Source organism: Apostichopus japonicus, chromosome 23 (assembly GCF_037975245.1).
Source record: "Apostichopus japonicus isolate 1M-3 chromosome 23, ASM3797524v1, whole genome shotgun sequence".
In the NCBI taxonomy this organism is placed as follows: Eukaryota; Metazoa; Echinodermata; class Holothuroidea; order Aspidochirotida; family Stichopodidae; genus Apostichopus; species Apostichopus japonicus.
Window position 1 is genome coordinate 9100417 of NC_092583.1, and position 17035 is coordinate 9117451.

Below are 17035 nucleotides of genomic sequence, written 5' to 3' on the forward strand. Positions count from 1 at the left end.
TCGCTTACTTTGGTTTAATGTCATTTTGAAGTCTATATATACATATAGCAGAAACATTGTCCTACCTACCTGCATCAATATGGCACTTCGAAAATCTGTTGCACCATCATTGTTTATTGGTTTCGAAAATAATCGTAACCTTTGCATTCATGATGGCGTGTGTGGGTGCGTGCGTTTGTGTGTGTGCGTTCGTGATGCCTAGCTTGTTAACACGATATCTCTAGAAGGGAAGGTTGGACCAATTTGATATTTGGTGTGTAGATGTACCACATTTCGTACAAGAAGCCTTTTGTTTTTGGTGGAGGTCAAAAGTCATTTGGAGCCACCAGGGGTCATATGTGGTGTGTAAAAGAATCAAGACTGTTGATTTTCTTTCAGATAAACAGAAGTGTGCCATTCTGCCGAACTTTTCCTGCCATATATCAGAGTTATCTGAGAGATTCTCAGTTTATTTTTCCAAGAAGATCTTGGAACTTTGTACTATGTTAAATCGTCAAGGCCTTCATCCAACTGCAAATTGTTTGACTGAGCCATCACCTGCATCTTCGTTTGACAGTTTCTCTGAAGCTACTGAAGATGAAATACTTAAAATTATCAAAAACTCTCCATCAAAGTCGTGTATGCTTGATCCGCTGCCAACATGGTTAGCTAAAGGTTGTTCAACAGAACTCATTCTTCTCATCACGAACATTGTCAATAATTCCATGTCAACAGGAACAGTACCTGATTCCTTTAAGGTTGCTCATGTGACTCCTGTACTTAAAAAGACCAGCTTAGATAGAAACTGCTTAAAATATTATCGCCCTATTTCGAACTTGAGTTTCGTGTCAAAGGTTTTGGAAAAGACAGTTTTATCTCGCTTAATGGATTATCTTACACAGGAGAATCTTCTTGAACCATACCAGTCAGCTTATAAGTCTGGACACAGTACGGAAACTGCCCTCAATGCAGTTCATTATTTTATTACATCCAAGCTTGATGAAGACTGCTTTATCCTTTTAGTTCTTTTATCATCAGCTTTTCATACAGTTAATCATTCCATTTTGTTAGAAAGACTGCAGTCAAAGTATAGATTATGTGGTACTGTTCTATCCTGGTTCATTTCTTACATTACTGAGCGTTATCAACAGGTGAAAATTGATGATGTTCTTTTGTCTCCTCGTCCATTAGTTACTGGTGTTCCACAGGGCTCTGTACTTGGACCTGTTCTTTTTTCTTTATATCTTGCGGAGTTAAGTGATATTATTCGGCACCATGGTGTTCATTTCCATCATTATGCGGATGAGACTCAATTACTTCTTGCTTTCGATAAGGATGATGTGCCAAATGCTTTTCATAAAATGGAAACCTGTATAAGTGCTGTAAACACTTGGCTTACAACTAATAAGTTGAAACTTAACTGTGATAAAACAGAGTTTATTGTTTTTCGATCACGTTTCTCTGAAGTTACACCTAATTTTCCACCACTTACTGTTGGTAAAGACTCTATTAATATCTCCTCGACTGTTAGAAACCTTGGTGCATATTTTGACCAGACCATGTCACTTGAAAATCACGTTACTAATCTCTGTCGTTCTGCAAATTGGCAACTGAGGAAAATCAGTTTGATGAGGAATTACCTCGATAATAAGACTTGCGAGATACTGGTCCATGCGTTTGTGACATCAAAGCTTGATTTTCTAAATTCACTTTTATTCGGCCTTCCTGATTCGACCATCCAGAATCTCCAAAAGATCTCAAACACCGCTGCCCGTATTGTGAAAAGGAAAGGAAGAAAATCCCGAACCACCCCACTTCTGAAGGAACTTCATTGGCTACCTATCAGCTACAGAATCCAGTAGAAACTACTTCTTCTCATCTTCTGTGCTCATCATCTGGAACGGCCTGTGTACCTGTCACAACTTCTCTTGCCATATACTCCAACTCGCACACTTCGTTCCTCCAACAAACTGTATTTAACTGTTCCAAAACCACGATTGAAGAACTATGGTTACAGAAGCTTCCAATACTCTGGGTCTTATCTCTGGAACAAGTTACCAGATCACATTCGAACATGCTATAAACTTTCTACTTTCAAAAGTCTACTTAAGACCCATTTTTTCACATGTTCTTTTGTAAATTAATTTTACTTTCTTTGTAAAGCGCTTTGAGCAGTGACTTTTGTTTACTGATTTGGCGCTATAATAGTCTTATTTATTATTATTATTTAGTACAAGAAGCCTATTGTTTTTGGTGGAGGTGAAAGGTCATTTGGGGTCACCAGGAGTAAAATTGTGAAAACCTTGTAAACACGATTTCTCAAGAAGGTAAGCTTGGGCAGACCTCATATTTGGTGTGTAGACTTACCACATTAAGTACAAGAAGCCTATTGCTTTTGGTGCAGGTCAAGGGTCATTTGGGGTCACCAGGGGTCAAATTGTGAAAACCTTGTAAACATGATATCTCAAGAAGGGAAGCTTGGCAGACCTCATATTTAAGGAGCCTACTATTGCTTTTGGTGGAGGTCAAAGGTCATTTGAAGTAAACAAATGCCAAAAATTTACTTCACGTCCCTCTGACCTGTCTCCCTACACTAGAACACCTTCCTAATCATAATATTACAAGGGAAGCTTGGACAGATCGCAATTTTTTTGGTATGTAATTGTACCACATTGAGTACAAGAAGCCTAATGTTGTGGGCAAAGGTCAATGGTCATTTGAGTTCACCAGGGGTCAAATTGTGAAAACCATGCTTTACACAATATTTCAACAACGACATATTTCATATTAAGTATGTTGATGTATCTATCTCATTTTGTACAAGAAGCCTGTTGTTCAGGTCAATGGTCATTCCAGGTCAGCCTGTGTCATTGTGAATTTTTTGTTGTCACATCACACTGCTTTTCACTGTATTACGCAGATCAAGTATGTTGTACACCCTCACTTTACATTATGACAGATTCATGAAGAGAACTGCTCATGTTACATCATCATAACCACTATGCATTTTTGCATTGTGGTAAAGAAATGTATTTTTGTTGTTATAGATTAATGCGATATAAAGCTTTCTTATAATCAAATGATAAATAGGAAAATGTGATCTTATCCATTATTTATTAATCAGTTTTATCAATTGGTTTGTTGTGCTGAGTGTGATCTTTAACTACATTTTATGATTTTTTATTTTCTTTACATCTCAGCTGATTATGGCAGATTGATGGTCAATGTTGCTGAAGATCTTACTCTAGACAGCACTCTGAAATTAGCAACTTTGTTTGGTCTACCACCGGCAGAAATTGATATGCTACGCCGGGTCTCTCTGATAGAGACACCAGGAATCACTCTGATTAAATTCATGAAAACACGAAACATCATCAACATGTACGATGTCACTAACCTACAAAAGGGTTTGGTTTATATTCAGCGAAACCAAACAAATAAATACATATTAGCTCCATATCAGGCTAAAATTGACACCTTTCAGTTTGAAGAAAACCAATCACCAGAACTGCTTGACTGGCCAGGTAAGAACAAATGTAAGGATGCAATCAGAAAACATAAACAAAAATAGTCCAGTACAGTAAAACTCTAGAAATGTGTGTTAGTCAGGGGTTAATATTCAGCTTTCAGGCAAAGTGTTGATTTAAACTATTAACTATCACGGTGTATGTAAGGTTAAAGGAATCAAGTACATCTTTTGACCAATTATTTGTTGCCATTTGGTTCATATCTTTATCGTAAATAAGATTTAAAATACAAAGATTATCCCTAGTTTAGGTCCCAAGGATTAGCCAAGGATCCATTTAAGCCATCTGGTGATCCTCATACACCATGCTGGATTCTTTTGATAATCCTGTTATCTGCTGCCACTCGTCAAATTCTCTAACAACATAAAGCTTGTGAAACATATCTATTACATTTTTTATTATGATTCCTTCAATAATACCTCTTTCATAAATCATTGGCAAGGCTATTGTATTGTTGAAGAACGTTTTATTCACGATGCTCAGTATGGCAATTTTTTTTTATTGTATGTCAATGCTTCCGTTACCAGTGTTTCCATTATATTATTTTTAGCTGAAAATGATACATTTGTCCCTGATGACAAATCGACAGCAGCACAAGGTTTTGATGAAAGACAGGAAGATTATGACCAAAGTAAGGAGAGTTTGATGGAGAGAACAAAGAGAGAAGAACTACCAAAACAAGAAAAACATTCAAAAATACTTGAAATGAGGCATCATCACTCATACATTGAACATAGGATAAAATGTGAAGGTGGAACCATTAGCGTCATGGGGGTACATCTGACTATTCCTAAAGACGCTTTATCCGGTGAAGGTGTAATTTCTGTTAAAGTGATTTATGATCCCACCATACACCTTCCTGGAAGTGCTTGTAGAGGCAGAATGACACCCCTGATAAAACTAGAGCCAGAAGGACTCGCCCTCAACAAGCCAGCCCATCTGACTATTCCTCACTCGGCTATTATCCCTGAGCCAGATCGACATGATGTTATCATCTTCACTGGCTTAAAAAGAAAAGAACATTTACAAGAAGGTAAATATGGTGAACAAAGAGCACTTTAAATGCATTTGATGAATTTACCAGGAGAAGTAAAATGAGTTAGATACTCAGAATCCGTATGATTCAGTATGATGATGGTAAAATATATTTTACTTAATAATCTATTGATATTTACTGTATTTAGGATTACCAAGTAATATATTTTGTATGCTATTACTTATCATAGGTGAAATAACTTGGACTGAAGAGAAATCTGTTGATTCGAAGCTAGAACGGGAGAAGATCAGTCTTGATATTAACACCCTGAGCTACGTGTTTGTTAATTTAGTCAGCCAAGAAACGGAACAGAAGCATATATTCCGTATTGTTCCATTTATCGATGGGATACTTGATAGCAAAGATGATGTCTTAATAACTGTTTGTTTCTGTAAGGACAGTGATGAAGATTACAAGGTGAGGATAATCCCCTGTTACTATGGTGATATCTGTAGCAGTTTGAGGTGAATTCTGCTTCTTACTGTGACCTATAAGTCGGATACTGGGAATCTTGCTTTCTTTCACGATTTGTAAGATGGATTTTATCATGTTATACTCGCAAACTATGAAGTGACTGGTTAATGGTGCATTTGTGTGACATATTTATTGATTCACAATAGCACATAAAAAGGAAAGCACTGTTACATTTGAAATACAAACATTTACGCTTAATTTGCAACAAGGAAGAGGATCTGATAGAAACAATCAACATTAATTGGTAATTTTATTCATTTGGAACAGAAGCTGCTGTTACTTACTAATGCAGTATTGATGGAGAATACTGAAGCCGCACAACAAATTGCATAATTGATTAACTATTCCATGTTCTGATATTTTAGTTGTTGTTAGAAGACTACCAGTCCAAACTGAGTCTAGGAAACTATACAACATTTCAAGTTACCCGGACATTGAATGACGGCGGAGATTCTGCTTCTTACATTGATCTGATGATGTCATCGCCCGGTGATAGTTACCATATGATGAAGGAAGAATCAACAAAGGTTTGTAATCACCAATGCTATTCAAATTTGTCTCCTAACATTATAAGTAAGACTTGTAGTTAAGGATTGGTTACATAAAGTGGATCAAAATGTTTTAGTGGTTAGAATTTTGGCCCTACAACTACTACTTTCTGGTTATAAAAAAACCCAACAGGGACCAAAATCTATGCACAAATTCTGGTGGGCAGTGTTGTTGAGCAGAATTTTGTGAGGGTTGGTATTTCGGTTCATGAATTGTGAAGTTCGGTCCTATATTGTATCACATTGTTTCATAAAAAGCTTCACTCATCATGGCTGCACTCAGATGGTGATCAATTGGGATGTCTTTAATTCACCTCCCTTTGTATTTAAAGTATTGTTGAGAAGGTGGCTGTCATGTGAGCAGGAATGAGTTAGCTAATTACATGCCCTCCTAGTAATTCTCTGAACACTCATTGAAAACAGAAGGATTGATATAGCTGGTATACATCTACAATCACATGAACATCCATGGCTCGACTATATTTCTGAAGGGTTCCTATCCCATGGGACATAATAAAGCTGAATGTTGTGACGGAATTCTTTATTAAAACAGAGAGTGTAATCTTCATTACCTGCCCATGAAATATGAGGATTTTGTACATGGCCACATGTCTTGGGGGCAGGCGCGTAGCCGAGGGTGGGGGGGGGGGCAAAGGGGGCGACCGCCCCCTTGAGCATATTTTTGTGTGTGTTTTTATGATATCGCTAGTAATTTCAAGCTTAGATGCAACTTACAAGGCCTGGGAAGTGCCATTTCCAGCAATCTGGGAGGCTTTTACAGCCAAGATTTTCTTGTACGCGTAGCGCCAACTCATGGTGGCGCTACGCTTAGATAGTGTTCAATGCAGAATCTATGGCTCTGATGGTTTGCCGACAGGTTCGCCCCTCCCTTGGCAAAGTCCTGGCTACGCGCCTGTTTGGGGGTTCCTGACCAATTTTTCCATAATTCTTTTATATGTTTGTGGCATTGTTTCTTTGAGTACATATCAAGCATTCTCATCCTCAGTATAATTGATTTTCAATATCTTTTATCAATTAGCATGTAGACATTGATCACCTCTGCGCTGCCAGTAGAGTCTCTCATCAGTTCAGACTTGAAAGAAACATCGGTGGAGACACTGACATGGTTGATGTGAAGTTAAAAGTATCGCAACATGAGAAGAACCAGACAGCCCTTATCCTAAAATCAAAGGTGAGTTTTGTCTGCTGATTGTCTTCCAACTGTTTAGGTTCTCATATGTTTCTTCATTATGTAATATTAAGTGGCATATTCTCTCTTCTGATCATAATGTCCTGTCTGTTGGAAGTCTTGCAACTGTTTTCAGGTATACTAAATAATGTAGTGCTGTGACTGAATTCTAGTTATTTGTTGGCATGTTCTCTCATGAATCATTTTCTTTGTAAACTTGATGGTGGACGACAATTGAATTTAATTGAATTATAATAGTCTGTTATTCAAGTACTATCTTTTTTTTCAGTCGCATACTGGTGTACCTAAGTTTCTTATTTTGATACCGTTTTCGGAGTCTTTGGTGTTTTGTTAAAAATATTTAACTCAAAATGCAGTGAAATGCTGAAAACAATTTACATATCACAAGTGTTTTATGCTATGCACTGGTCAACAGTTACTTGAAACTTTGTTTCGTGGGTATCTTAGGTACCAATTAAATACTCCATAAGTGATAGGTATATGTTGTCATAAACATAATCCGTTCCCTTGGGATTTCACACATTGATTATGTGTTGTTCAATGTCTGTTTCAGCCCTATTTTTCTACATTACGTTTCTACTTTAAACCGTATCACCCACAGGGGTGTGATAGATTGTCTGCAATATTGTATGTTAAACATTCATACATTAAACGTTTTAATCGGTCATATATTTTGTGTTTTTCTTCAGGTGAAAAACATTCTCTTATCTCCAGAAAGTCAGAAAATTCTTTTCAGAGAACTACATCTAGGTAAGTTTTTAAGTGGAATTTTAATGAATGGTTGGATTTAGGTAATTTAAAAGTCCACTCTGACCTGCATCTAAAGTGAAGTTGGCACAAAAACTAAAATGAATGCTCATTATCCTAGACATGCACCAGGTAAGCATGTGTTAGTGGAGATGAAAAAGTAAGCAAACATACAGAACATGGACCCAGGTGAGTGTCTAAATAGACGTGAAAATGTAATAGCATTTGGTTTTACAAGTAGACACACCTGAGTGTCACTTATAACAACTAAGGTTACTGGGACACATTTAATCAAAAGCTACTTTGTAGCTCAAATCTACTTTGGAAAATGAAACTGTAAACAAGACTAGAATTTATGCACAAGACGAGGGGTAAAAGTTGAAAGTTGCAGGAAAGGTTTGGACAGTATCATTAACCAATTTATTGTGTGCACGCACCAACGTTCTTTTTGTGGGCCAGTTGTGTACTTACTTGTGCATGTTAGTTGTGAACATTGATCATTGTTCAAACCGGGCACACAAGTAGCCTGTGATTCATGCACTCTTAGTTATACATGTGAATCTAGTCTTTTCTCTCATTTGAATGTATTGTGAATGTTGTTGTCCTCACTTCAGACTTAGACAAATATGAAGAGAGGAGAGGAGAGATTGCAAAGCTTCTGGATAAACAACATTGTGAACAGCTAGGCATGTTCTTTGGGCTCACACCAGCAGAAAAAGAAACAATTCAGAAAACACCAGAATCTGGAGAGATACTGATGAAAATATTGGATGAAAGAGAACTCATCATGCCAGATAGAATGATTGGACTGTATGAAGGACTGAAAGCTATTCACTTTAATAAGGTGGCAACAAAGGTGCTGAAGTACATTGATACGTCACAGAAGAAGAATGGAAAGGAAAAGGAAGGAGCGAAAGATGATAAGAAAATAGTATGTGCTTAGTAAAACCTTGTTAAGACATAATAATTAAAGCGTGAAAGCAAAACAAAATGTCACTTTTGCATGAAATCAAGATCTTAGAAGATTAGAAGGCCTATTACAGACTGTTATTTCTGATATGTAAAGTATTCATTTTACTCTCATGCAAGTCTGTCTGAAATGTTTCCTTCCACTAATTGTAACAGTTTTTGCTTACCTAAAGTTACATTTGTAGAGATCAAATGTACAGGAAGTGTGTGTAGAAATTTACTAAGCCAAATCAAATGCAGTAATTAGTTTTCTATATTCATGACAGAATAATAAAATGTGAATTTTATAAACAATTTTTAATATTTCAACATTATTCCTTCAGGTAAAAGTTCCAGAGAAACAGGTAGTCATGTCAAAAAGGGAACCACAATTGTCAGTAAATTTCAAAATTTTGATAGAAGAGGGATACAAGAGACTGGATATCCAAGGAGCCTTGAAATTGTCTCATGGAAAGCTGGACTTGGGAAGACGGCTATTGCTGCTTGCTAAGGAAGAGCATGGTAAAGTACCCATATATTCAGCTACATTGGTATTTCTTATTTATGTCTTCCTGATTTAATCAACCTCAATCTTATATGACATTCTAGGACCTCATTTCATGCCCTTGTCTATTTCAGTGTTCATGGAAAGAAAAGGATTTTGTTATTTATTTTTGTAGGAATATTACGCAAAAAATAGCTGAAAAATAGAATATAATCTAGATGCGGTAAATAAACCTAATTCTTGTCACCGTTAATGAAAATTCTCTTCTATATCTATTTCCATGAATCGCATCGAACATGTCTAATGTTCACTCTTCCACAGTCAAGTATGGTTTGATTCTTCATTATTGTAGACAAATATCCAATAGAAGCAGCGTTGGGTAAGAGAGGCTATTTTCATGATGTGAATTGAAACAGTATATGTAATTAACAGATGTTTAATGATAGTGGCAAAATACTTTCCTTTGACATGAAACATATAACTTTTCTCCTCCAGAGAGACTTCCTTTGTTCCCTGGGTCAAATCTATATAAAGAACAATACTTTGATCAGCGTGGAGGAGAGGTGGTTATCGCAGGTGTCATTCTGCGTGTTCCAGCTGGGGCACTACACACTGGAAGGATTGTTAGTCTGTGGGTTTCTACTGAACCTGCCATTAAAGGACCTTTCTCAAACAAGAGTCTGAGGTTGACCCCCTTTGTGAAATTTGGTCCAGAAAGTCTTACCTTTCACAAGCCTGTCACCGTGATTATTCCACACTGTGCTTTTACTACAACAAACCAGATGGGTATTAATGTGTACTCTGGTGTCTTACGAAAAGGTCTGTTTCATTATTTTGTCTTGTGTTGTGTTGTGTTTTTCTACTCCAGTGAGCTTGATGTAAAGTTACTAACATTTGTCTCATTAACAGAAGTATGTTTATGAGCTTGTGTGTACCATCTCTTGACATGATAGTTGAAAGTGCATAATTGAATTATTTGACACTGGGAGTGTGGTGCCATATTAAATGAATACAAATCCATGCTTATCTGTTGAGGTAAAATTCTAAAACATTTGTAAGCACAATTAATGATTCAACAAAGGTTTTGTGAACATATATGTACTATTCGGATCCACTAGGGTATGTGAAACAAATTTAAAGTGTTTTGCTCTGGTTAATAGGTCATTTGAGGTTAATATGTGTCAAAGCCTGAAAACATTCAAAACCTTCATAACTGCTAAAGTAAAGCAAGAAGGATAGTGACATTGATATGTGAAGCCATCTAAGTACACAAACACAATATAGGAACAAAAATCACTAAGCCTTCTGGTTCTGTGTGATGTAAACGTCAATATCTCACGAAGGAGGTAAGGTTCAGACAGATATTTCCCATTTCAAGGAACCTTTCAGTTGTACCTTGAGAGCAAACATTTCAAATGTTGCACATTTTCGGGAGAAATAAGCAACATTTCCAAAGGGAAATAATATCCTTAAAGCTATGTTAAACTTGAGGGTTTCATCCAGTGACCTTGCATCCATACATAGAGTTAGACACATGATATCGTACTATTTCGATGTTCTATATGCAGTGCTGCATTTTCTACCACCAGATTGTCCCTTTAAAATCATCTATGGTATAGGTTAGGATTGGTGTTATACCTTTCATCATCTTATAAACACTTACTAGCAAACTGTTTTTGAATTTCAGATAAATCTGTCAAATGGAGCTTAGAAAGGAAACACCTCAGCTGTTCTATGAATAGTCAGCACCTTGCAGTTGAAGCTCAGAAACCCTGTCTCATTGGTCTTCATGTCCCTTTCGTACCTAAGATGAGGAAGCGTGTTTGTATTCTACCGATCATAAACAGAGTTTCTGATCCGGGGGATCAATTGACAATCCATCTTTGGTTTCATAATGATGATACACTGGAGCATGAAGTAAGTAACAGCTTTGTCATTCGAGTGGTATTGCTAATTATCTCATGGATTCCAGTTGTCTGTCTTTCTGAATGACACATGGTTCATACACAGAATTGTACATGGTTAATACATCGTTAGCCATTGCTATTTAGCGATGGAAATGATTAAATTCTAGCTTGATACCCTACAAGCTCAAATCTCTCCGACAGTCAAATTGTGATGATATAGTTAAGGGAAGGGTCAAGTGAGATAAGCTTTTTAAGGCTATCTGTGGTCATTAATGGTTGAAAACTATAACTTTACAGTGGTCAAAAACACAATGATAAAATGTCCGAGAACAAAACTGAGTGTTCAATAATTTATTGTTGGTGGTCATTGACAACTGACAACAAACTTGTGATTACAGACACGTTTGTAAACACACCTTGACCAGGTGTTCAAGATGAGACAGAAAAGATTTATAGTTCAGAAGAAAGGCTGTTAGACTATTAATGATCTTTGATAATGCATCCTATCAGACATTCCATTCTATCTCCTTTTTTTTCGAAGAATGACCAGGTGGGCCATTTTCTGGGAGCAGTTCCTTTTGCTTCTTGGTCGTACATAGGACATCTAAGCAGTGTGTGCATTGTTGTTAATATTCAAATTTACATTAATAATAATATAATATTAAATTGTTTCATTTTTCATGTTAATAGAGTCTTTTCAATGAAGAAATCTACCAGCAAAAGGGAACAATAATTCATGATCCTCTATCTTTTCAACTCAAATCTATGACTTCAACTTTACATCTTAGCACTAACTCCAGTACATCACAGTGTAATCCACATCCTAGAAAAGTGGTTAGTAATACTTGTAAAATATTCTTTTTTATGTGTCGGCAAAATGCAATGAATGCATCTAATTCCTGTTCCACAGGTAATTTGCATTTGTTGGAAGTATAGTTCTATGCATATGTTGAGTGGTATGTATATGGTGTAAGCATATGTTGTTATACAAATAAACATCATGAATTTTAAAACTGTCTCCTTCTATCATCCCTATGATATGCAATGGATGAAAAGGTCCCGGCTGCAGTTGTCTATACAGTTGATTTCATTATGGACTAGTCCTTCATTCCATCCTCATTGACTGTCCATGTATTAATTATATAAGTACTTTTTAATGTGTGTGTAACTGTTATGGTCTCTTACTTGTCTTGTATGTTGTTGATAATACGAATAATCATTCTGTTCAAAGCTTATATGAGCTGAATAGAATATGATGTTGATAGTTTATAGTCTCAAGGCCAAAGCCTGGTCAAATGAATTTACAACATCCATCAATCTCAATATGCCTAATTCCATTAGTTGGTCTGAAAGTACTTCAGTTCACCATATGTGTTCCCACTGGGAGACATGTGTGCGGTCAAAGTCTAGCACACAGCTATATTTACAAATTACTTTGCATATTCCAATGTATACACCTGGATAAAGACTGGCAATTGAGGTTAATTCCTTGCTCAATGCCAGGTCGTTACTGTCCAGTCGACCAGTACTGGGACCTGCATTCTTTAAATTGCAAGCCTGGTGCCCTAACAAGTTTACCATCGTGCTCAAGGCTCTCAAAAGGTAAATTAAATAATAATTAATCATCTCTGTATTTTTCTCTCTTAAAGGATGTTGCTATGGAAACCCTATGGGTAAACAACAGACACAAGGTAGAATTCCATCTTCAGAATGAAGGGATCAAAGATACTGTCAATCTGGAAATAGAAGCAAGATATGGGATGTCCATGAAGAGTCTATTCCAGCTGGATATTCAGTTGCAGGTAACTTAATTTTGGTTTAAATTAACACAAAGAAAAATTTAATACAATGAGTTTAACATTTTACTTTGGGATTTTTCTTATCTACTGAGATTTCTTTTATACTTATTTATTTTTGTGTCTTTACCATTATTACCATTATTACATTCTCTAAGTCATGTTTCCATTTCTATTGAAGTTTCTACTTTGTTTGCCTAAATTAATGAAGTGATTTCCATAATAAAGGTTTGAAATATTATGTGACAATTTTACACAAAGCAAAAATCCATATGACAAGCCGTCTTCATATCACAAATGTAATACATACGAAATATCCTTAACAGTAAATACTACTTAGCATATCTTAACATTATCGCTTAAACCACATTTTGATACAAACTGTCAATTTCAAGAGGTGCACAAACTAATTTTCTAAGAGAATCATCAAGCTTTTCCTCTTCATTTCCTCTTCACAGATAGACAAATTACTACATATTGACCAAATCACATCTCCATTCCAGCTCATCCTACCTGAATGTGAGTAATTAATTACGATATTTAAAAGCATGTACTTAACTGTATGCTATATGTTAAGTGTTGATGTCTGCTTTACAATCCTTTCATATGAGATGTATACATGCAATCTTACTTTTCATAAATCAATATTTACATACTGCCTATAATTCCTTACATATGAGATGTATACACCTAATCCTCCTTTGCATAGAGGAGTCCCGTGGTGCAGTTGCCATGTCAACTGGTAGACCAACTATCAGCTATTTGCAATATTTGATATTAAGAAAACATCAGTTTTGACACCAAAGCAAAACACTTAAAGACTTGATATATATATATATATATATATATATACTGTATTGAAGTCTCACTGCAGTAAAAATTAAAAATTCATGAAATTCAACAACCTGTTTCAAAATATACATTTGTCTATTTTGCCCGTGTGTGTAAGAAACACATCACTGCTGTCTCACAATTCTGAATATTGTTTGCACGAAACAGGTTCTGCTGATTTTACTGTATGTAGAGTAATATATATTTAATATGAACAATTTCCTTTTCTTTCAACCTCACAGCCATCATCAACTCTTTTGATCAGCTAAAGCAGAACTTATCAGAACACCTTGATGTAGACCAATCTACCCTGCTGGCAAATATTTTCAAACTTCCCGAGGAAGGAATCTCTGATATCAAGAAGCACAAAACGCCAGGAATTTTTTTGTTAGAGAAGCTGACCAAAAAATCACTGATATCTCCCACAAACATTACAAAATTGGAAAATGCCCTAACAGAACAAGGCAATGAAGAATGTGCAAAACTTGTCAGAAACTTCAGAAGTAAAAATCCTGTAGTTCAAGCAACAATGTGCCCAGAATAATGACTGAAAACATGTTGTGGGTTATTGTAAGCAAATAATGATGAATATGAACATCATATCACCAGTGGAGCTGTACCCAGGAATTTATTCACTTGAGAGGGGGTGCGGAAGTCTGTGAGGCATTTTGTACAAACTGTTATTTACAATCAGAGCTTATAAGCACAGGACTATAAGTGTAATTACAAATGTAGGAGTTACATGAAATATTCTCCTCTCTGTATAATATGGTCATGTATATATATATATATATATATATACTCTATGTGACTACGTCCATATTGGTATACTTGCCTTTAATAGGCAAACAATAACAAGTATCATATGCAACCATTTCAGTATGTGTGTGCGTGTAAGATGCCGTACTTTGTCAACATAATATCTCAACCACATTATTAATGTTGACAATCCTGATACTATTGATGTATAGCTTCCCTATTGTGATTACAATGTTGTGAATGTTGTGGTGGCTCTCAAAGGTCATATAAGTTCCAAATATGGCAAAATGTGAAATCGTTCTATATCAGAATAATAGTAACTTTGAAAGAGTTTTAATATGGAAGGTCCATTGTTTGTCACACTTGGACTGATGTGTCAGTTTGTACATCAACCTGTTACTTAAAGATGATGTTTGACAATTCCCATCACGATTGGCTACTTCTGAAAGGTATATTCGGTGGATCAAACAATTCTTAGATAATTACTGCTTCCTTTGGTCAAACCACATCCGAATAGCCTATCTTTGTAGAAAGATATGAATTTGTTAAATATGATCGTAGTAAGTTGTGAATGCATCTGGAATTAACAGAATGAATGTCATGATGGTAATTGAGCTGAATGTGTTCTGTTCTTCATAGTATCTATATCATGTATGTATAGAAGTATAAACAATCTTCAATAAAAGCTGAGAGCTGATGAACTATCTGGCTTTCAAAGAAATGTACATATTCACTTTATTTTATTGACAATACATAAACAAACTCAGTAATCATTGATTATGAATGTATAGAGTTGGTATTACCTCTAAGTTTAAGGGTGATGGGAGGGGGACTATGCCATTACCAAATGTATCTCTGGATAAAGTGGAAGTAACAGATTCAAAATACATTACAACAGGACTCTCAATACTCATTTAAGTACAGAGATCAAATGGTTCTCATGAAGACCTTGATTATAGGTTTTACTTTGGCATACCTATTCGTTCATGACCCTTTTTAAAAAAAACCACAACCCTTCCATACGTATATACCTTTGTTGAACAGATTTTTTTGGGGGGCATTCCTATAGAAACTCGGGCAAACATTAACTCCTACACATGTATCAAGTAACTCTTCTATTCATTTAGTACTAGTTCTCTTGATGTGACCCAGCAAGTGGGACCTCAACCTGTTAACGACAACTTTTACTCTCCTTTCAACGCGATATCTTATGTGCTTTGGTGATTTAAAAGTTTTTTTTTTTAAGAATGAATATTGATATTTATAACTTTTTCATCCTTGACTTGTCGATATCTTGGATAGTTTGGGATATATTTGAACACAGCCAGAACATGTATATAGAAACTGTATATAGAGAATAAAATTAATCTTCGCATTTTGCTGTTTTGTGATTATTTTTATGTGAACCGCACGGCCGTAGCCTGTGTGCAAGGGAGGGGGGGGGGGTGGGGGCAAGAGGCAGCTGTTCCCCTGTGATGTCCACTTCCTAAATTAAAAAAAAGCCTACGATACACCCTTTACAATATCGTTCATTAGCTTTGCAAAATCACACTTCCCTTGTTTTCATTTTCCGATGTTTTCGTTGAGTTTTACACATGAATAATACTTATAAGTGTCGAGATGGGGTGGGCATTTCTTGACAACTGCATTGTATCATTAATTACTTTGAAGGAAAACAGTGTGGTGGTACAGCCAGGCCCGGGCAAATGGGTCTGCCACCCCCTCCCCTCTTGCAGACTCCTGCTCCCACCCATCAGTGCCAATATTATGGGAAGACAATTTCACAAGTGACAAAATACACGATATTTGCAAAATCATTCACTTCGACTCTTTTTTGAATTCGAACAATCAGGAAATGACGTAATGACATAACGTAAGAGCAAGTACTACTTGAAGATGTACATGAAAGTAACTAACTGGTACGTACTTCAGTGAGGTGGGGGGGGGGTGCATGAGGCATTGTGGCGTATACATTTTAACATGACCCAGTGGCGTAGGAAGGTACTTTTGAGGGGGGGGGCTGAAGACTGACGGCCGGCCTGGGGGAGGGGTCTAAGGGAAGGGGGTGTCCCCCTCCCCTTTGGATTTTTTTGCATTTCCAGGTGGCCTCAGATGCAATTTGGTGCAATATAGCACACTTCAACACCCACTCCATTTTGTAAACTTGTATTTTCACATGGCCTTAGATGCAATTTGGTGCTCCAAATGAGATATTTTGCTCATTTGGAAATGAAAAAGGGGTTTTCTGACTTGCGAACCGGGGGGGATATGGGGGAATGATACTTCCGCCCCCCACAATTTTCACTGCCCCCCCCCCCGGTTACAACGCCCTTGATATGACCCCATTTAGATGGTTATAAGTTATTTGTGTGCTATTGGTTAAATTTATACAAGTGTCCGCTCAGTCGAACAAATAAAGGATCGATTTGGTTCACCAGATACCTCTGAGAACACCACGCCCGCCGTGGCGCCGTTACAACGCCATTCACGACGACATCATCGTTGGATCCGAACACTCAGGAAGTGACGTCACATGAAGTAAGAGCAATTACTCCTTTAAGTCCTATGGGAATGCATCTTAAAGATATATATATATATATATATATACATACATATATATATATATATATATATACATATATATATATATATATATATATATATATAAATATATATATATATATCTATACATATATATATAAACATATATATATATATATACATATATATATATATAAATATATATATATATATATATATATATTATA

At 36.2% G+C, this 17035-nt stretch overlaps 1 protein-coding gene across 1 annotated transcript in view; it reads left to right on the forward strand.

Moving 5' to 3' along the window:
• Positions 1–15642, forward strand: part of LOC139964437 (uncharacterized) — a 33127-nt gene extending 17485 nt beyond the window's left edge. The window contains exons 7-20 of the mRNA XM_071965993.1: positions 3180–3503; positions 4057–4539; positions 4733–4959; positions 5382–5543; positions 6604–6756; positions 7464–7524; positions 8136–8452; positions 8814–8991; positions 9470–9793; positions 10662–10891; positions 11572–11715; positions 12531–12683; positions 13136–13196; positions 13751–15642. Coding sequence (XP_071822094.1) covers positions 3180–3503; positions 4057–4539; positions 4733–4959; positions 5382–5543; positions 6604–6756; positions 7464–7524; positions 8136–8452; positions 8814–8991; positions 9470–9793; positions 10662–10891; positions 11572–11715; positions 12531–12683; positions 13136–13196; positions 13751–14052 — 3119 coding nt within the window. The 3' untranslated portion in view covers positions 14053–15642. The remainder of the gene's footprint in view (positions 1–3179; positions 3504–4056; positions 4540–4732; positions 4960–5381; positions 5544–6603; positions 6757–7463; positions 7525–8135; positions 8453–8813; positions 8992–9469; positions 9794–10661; positions 10892–11571; positions 11716–12530; positions 12684–13135; positions 13197–13750) is intronic.
• The last annotated feature ends 1393 nt before the right edge of the window (positions 15643–17035 follow it).